Here is a 4,835-nt window from a genome sequence, read left to right as displayed (position 1 = left end):
ATCTCATCAGACCTCCTCAGTCTTAAGTCTCAACCTTCCTGACGTGCATCACCCACTCCGGGCCTTGGAATCGTTTCTGTATTTCAGATCTTGTGGTTAGGGACCTGCCTGGGGCTGTTCTCCAGTTTGGTACCCAGGAGGCTCTAGCAGTGAGTTGAGAGTTCAGACTGGAATGCAAGTAAAACACCTTGTGCTTTAAACAGAACGCAGCCAGGGTGCCCTGCCTCCCCCCCACCCACCTCCTGCCACAGGAAACACCTGCAGCACCCAGTAACTCCCTAACTGCTCCTGCTGTGGCTCCCAGTGAGCCCTGAGTTTCCCAGGCCAGTTCAGCACGTGGCTGCTAGCTCAGTGTCCAGCCCTGTAACACTAAGGTATCAGGATCAAGTTTCCCAACAGCTGGCCAGGGTGGTACAAGCTCGGGAAAGGTTTTAAGTTCGGGAGCACAGCTGGGGGCACAGTCACTCCCTACCCCACCTACACAAAGTATAACCTGCAAGCCATGTGTTTCTGAAAACAACTTTATTTAAATAGCGATTTAAATACATTACATAACATTAAAATGAAGGAAAAAAACCTGCAAAACCAGTTTATTTGCTGTGGCTTTGGGCAGCTGGTGCTGGGTGGTGGCAAGCCCTAGAGCTGGCTGACGGATGACACCTGTTTGGGATTTGTTCTTGCCAGAAGTTTAACTGATGGAAGAAGGCGGGCCTCACACTGATGTTAGCTAGGGGACTTGCTGGCCACCCCACTGCGGGAAGGTGACCTCTGGCCTGTGGGTCAGGCCTCATCCTCTCATTGCCAAGTGCCCCTCCAGCAGCCACCTCACCCCATCCTCTCATCTCCCCCAGGGGTCCTCCAGGTGCAGACTCCCAGGGCAGGGGCCTTGGCTGAGGGACTGCAGGCTATACCCCGCTGGCCTCTGATCTTGGGGCGCATCCAGCTTGACCTCGGTTTAAATGAGGGACTTCCAGACTAGACAGCATGGCTCTTTTCAGTTTATTGCATGAAGGAGTTACACTAGTCCAAGTTAAAAGTGGACCCCGAATGGTTACATTATACAAGCTGTGAGGTTTTTTAAACTTGTGACAAGGGACACAAGGGCAAGTCTACTCATTGCAAGGAAATCCTCACACAAGCTTCTGTGAGCCACAAGCACTTAAAACCCATGAACTTTCAGCTGGTCGTCCTTAGCCAGTCCAATCTACAGAGAGAGAGAGAGAGAGAAAAAGGGCACCGCGTCAGGGCCAGACAAGGAGAGCCGAGACCCAGCCCCTCCCGCTTCTACCCCACAGCTGGGTGGCAAGGCTCAACCCCTGGACGGGGGGGTCAAAGCAGAAAAGAGGTGTCCTGGCAAACACCCCACAAACCCTCCTTCACATCCGAGAAGCAGCCTTCCAACAGCCTTCCAACAGGACGTTAGTCCTGAATGAACAAAGGCAGGCCGACACCCCCCTCCCCGCCCTTACCGGCTTGTCCAGCCCCTTGGGGGTCCACACACTAGTGTCCCTGGCAAACAGTGTAGCTTGGGGACACAGTGAGACCTGCCCGTCCATGGCACACCCGGGATCTGAGAGCTGCTCAACTCACCTCCACCAGGAACTGGCAGATGTTCTTGCGCTGGTCGCCCTGGAGCTGAATCACTTCTCCATATTCTGGATGCTCAATGACCGTCCCATTGCAGGCAAATTTCTGCAGGCACAGAGCAGCCACGCCCGCCGGTCAGCACCAGCTGCAGGGCCCTGGGTCTGGGGGTCCCCCCTCCCTCCGGCATCGCCTACACCCACCTTCTTAAACGCCTTCACCAGTTTCTTTTTATCGTAGTCATCAGCGATCCCCTGGACAGTGGTAAGGGTCTTCCTGCCGTTTCTCTGTTGGATTCTTATATGGATATAATCCTCAGTGCCAGCGGGGAGCAGGTCATCACCCTTACTTGCATCAGCAAAGGGGTCTAAAGGGGAGAAGAGACGGGGGCGTTCGGGAATCGTTCTGGCTCGGCGGCCACCGGCGTAGGAGCGCCCAGGACAGCCGGGTTCCGTCCACCCCGCGCGGACACCCGGCTGCCTCTCCCGACCGATGCAAGCGGCCGGAACCCTGGACCCAGGGGCGGGGCCGAGCTCCCGACCCCATTGGCGCCCCGGCCCGTCACTCACAGGCCGGCCCCGCCTCCCGCCCCGACCACGCCGTGACGCAAGGGACGTGACGTCGGCGGCGGGCGGGGCGGGCGCGGCCCGGAGGCCTCGGAGCCATTAGGGAAGGCGCCACCCGCGACGCCGCCGGGACCGGCCCGGGCCCGACCCCGTCCCGGCGCGCCCGGCCATCCGCCCGCCCGCCCGGCCTCCCCCCTGCCCGGGGCCACGCCGCCTCCCGGGGCTGCTCCTCCCGCGGGGCCCCGCCGCCCGCACCCCGACCTTCCCCGCGCTCACCGAAAGAGTGGAGGTTCTGGATAGCGGACATACGATACGATTCCTTTTCCTCGGTGGAAACGGCCTGCGGAAGGCTGCGGCGGGAGAAGGCGGGCGGGGGGGACGGAGCGTCGGGAAGCGAGGGGGCTCGCGGGGGAGGCTGCTGCGTTCTCGGCGGCGGCTCAGCGACTGGGGCGGCGGGGCGGCGCCCGGGCTGCCTTATATAGCCGCCGCTGTGACGCCAGCGCGCTGCCCTCACGTCCCAGGCCCACCCACGGCGGCGTGCCCCCGAGCGCCCGGGCGTCGCCACTTCCTATTGGTCCGCGGGGCGGGCTCACGGGTATGGCGCCTGCGCAGTAAAGCCGCGGTGGGAGGGCGGTCGGGGCAGGGAAGGCGTGGTGCTCGTGTGCGCCTGCGCGTTGCGTGTGGAAGGGCTCCGGACGGCCGGGCAAAACGGCCAGTTTCGAGCGCGCTTGCGCAGTGTGTGCTTTTTGGCGCGTTCCACCTTGACCCCGTTGCAACCCCACTTGTTCGCGAAGGGGTCACCTCCTGGTAGCCGGGCGGGGACATGGCGGCGTTTGGGAGAGATTAACACGCCGGGCCGCCCAGACACAGGTTGCCGCTCTCCCATACGCTCCGGGTCACGGAAAGGTGGAGGGCGGCGTTCCGGAGCTTTTATCAAAGTACGACCTGATCCATCAGGGCCTGAACCTTATCGCTTAATCTGCTCTGAAAACCGGATCATCCGATAGGATTGAGCCGTCTACGGGGAAAGCAAGCGCTCAGCCTGTTGACCTGCAGGGAGAGTAACTGGTTCTGAGGAATTCACGGGGTTCCCAGGGCCCAGAGGAGGCGCGCCCTCCCAACACGTCACCGGGATTTGCTGAAACCCTCTGCTCAGTCGCAGGAGTAAGCAGGCTGAGGACAGGAGACCAGGGGGTGTCAACTCAAGAGGCTTGCAAGGGCCAGGCAAGCCAGAGAAAGCAGTGTGGACAGCAGCAGGGTGTGGCGTAATGGGGTGCAACGGGGTGGTGGTGGCTAGGGTGGGCCCCCCTGACCTTTGTGCTGGGTCCTTTTCCAGAGAACCTGGACATCCAGGCGCTTATGTAACATCCTGGGATTTTTAAAGATTACCATCAGAATCGAACTTTCGAGAGAAATCTGCCAGCCAAGCCGAAATGGGCGCGTCAGCCCCACAGACTGCTTGTGGAGGTCTGGGGCAGTCCGGGTCGCTGCCCACTTGGAGTTGAAGCTGGTGAGCGGTTGGGATAGGTGTCCGGGATGGGACAGGGCAGTGTGACAGTGATGGAGCCAGGCACCTTGTGGGGCGGTGGCTTTGCCTCAGTCTTGCAAGGTGGGAAGAGGTCCTTAGTGGGGCAGGGCGAAAGGCCCGAGAGAAGAGCTCCTGGTTGTTTGTTTGGATTCTAGGTTTGCTAAGTACTCTTGACTTGACTTCAGGAAGGGGGAACCAGGGCCAGAAGCCCTGGGCAGCCCAGGGTCATGGTTTCCCAGCCTCTGACAGCCTCTCTGGCCCACCCTGGAAGCCTTACGTGCACAGAAGGGTGGGACAGAGTGGACCCTGATCGAGCTGTAATTGGTTCCCAGTGGGGTAACTGTTTCTGTGAGTTTTTTTTTTTTTTTTTCTTTTTTCAGATTACTTTTGAAAGAGAGACAGTCCAGGATATTGGCTCAGCCAGCTGTCCCTCCATCTTTCAGCGCCAGCATCTCTTGTGGGAGCCAGTTCATGTCCTGGCTGCTCCACTTCCCATCCAGCTCCTTGTTTGTGGCCTGAGAAAGCAAGAGAGGAAGGCCCAAAACCTTGGGATCCTACACCCGCGTGGGAGACCTAGAAGAAGCTGCAGGCTCTTGGCTTCGGATCGGCTCTGCTCTGACCATTTTGCGGCCATTTGGAGAGTGAACCAGCAGATGGAAGATCTTTGTCTCTCCTTCTCTCTGTAAAACCTGATCTTTCCAAGAAAAATAAATAAATCTTAAAAGAAAGAATGATGCAGAGTGAAAGCAAGAGAGCTCTTCCATCCATGGGTTCATTTCCTTAATGGCCATGATGACGGGGAATGCCTGGATGAAAGTCAGGAGCCTCGAACTCCATTCCCGTGTGGCTTGGGGCAGCAGCTTGGGCTGTCCTCTGCCGCTTTCCCAGCTGCGTTCACAGGAAGCTGCATTGGTAATGATACGGAATGCTGGCATTGTGAATGGCAGCTTGACTAGCTAAGCCATAATGTTGGCTCCTTGATCTATTAAATGTCAAAATCACTACACACACCACACACCAATTTAAATTTTTGAGAGATTTGTTCTTTCTTTTTTCTTTTTTTTTTTTGGAAGGGCAGAGTCACAGAGAGAAAGAAACACAGTTATCTTCTGTTCACTGGTTTATTTCCCAAATGGCCACAAAAGTTGGAACTGAGT

At 58.0% G+C, this 4,835-nt stretch overlaps 1 protein-coding gene across 1 annotated transcript; it reads right to left on the bottom strand.

Moving 5' to 3' along the window:
* Positions 1–984: 984 nt before the first annotated feature.
* EIF1 (eukaryotic translation initiation factor 1) lies at positions 985–2,637 on the bottom strand. Its single transcript, XM_041001066.1, has 4 exons — positions 2,427–2,637; positions 1,788–1,951; positions 1,591–1,692; positions 985–1,204 (listed from the first exon to the last, which is right to left on the bottom strand). Exons 1-4 carry the CDS (start codon positions 2,455–2,457, stop codon positions 1,160–1,162), a joined length of 342 nt encoding a protein of 113 aa, XP_040857000.1. The 5' UTR covers positions 2,458–2,637; the 3' UTR covers positions 985–1,159.
* Between the last annotated feature and the right edge of the window lie 2,198 nt (positions 2,638–4,835).

Source organism: Ochotona curzoniae, unplaced genomic scaffold (genome assembly GCF_017591425.1).
Source record: "Ochotona curzoniae isolate NIBS_2020 unplaced genomic scaffold, NIBS_Ocur_1.0 scaffold_2453, whole genome shotgun sequence".
Lineage (NCBI taxonomy): Eukaryota > Metazoa > Chordata > Mammalia > Lagomorpha > Ochotonidae > Ochotona > Ochotona curzoniae.
The sequence above is the reverse complement of the archived record's forward strand: the minus strand, read 5'-3'. Positions and strand labels throughout refer to the sequence as shown.

Coding starts and splice junctions, on each gene's coding strand:
- EIF1 (XM_041001066.1), bottom strand. CDS start 2,457: ATGTCCGCTATCCAGAACCTCCACTCTTTCG. Junction 1,952..2,426: donor CCAGAACCTCCACTCTTTCG/GTGAGCGCGGGG, acceptor TCTCCCCTTTAG/ACCCCTTTGCTGATGCAAGT. Junction 1,205..1,590: donor TCTGCCAGTTCCTGGTGGAG/GTGAGTTGAGCA, acceptor CTCTCTCTGTAG/ATTGGACTGGCTAAGGACGA.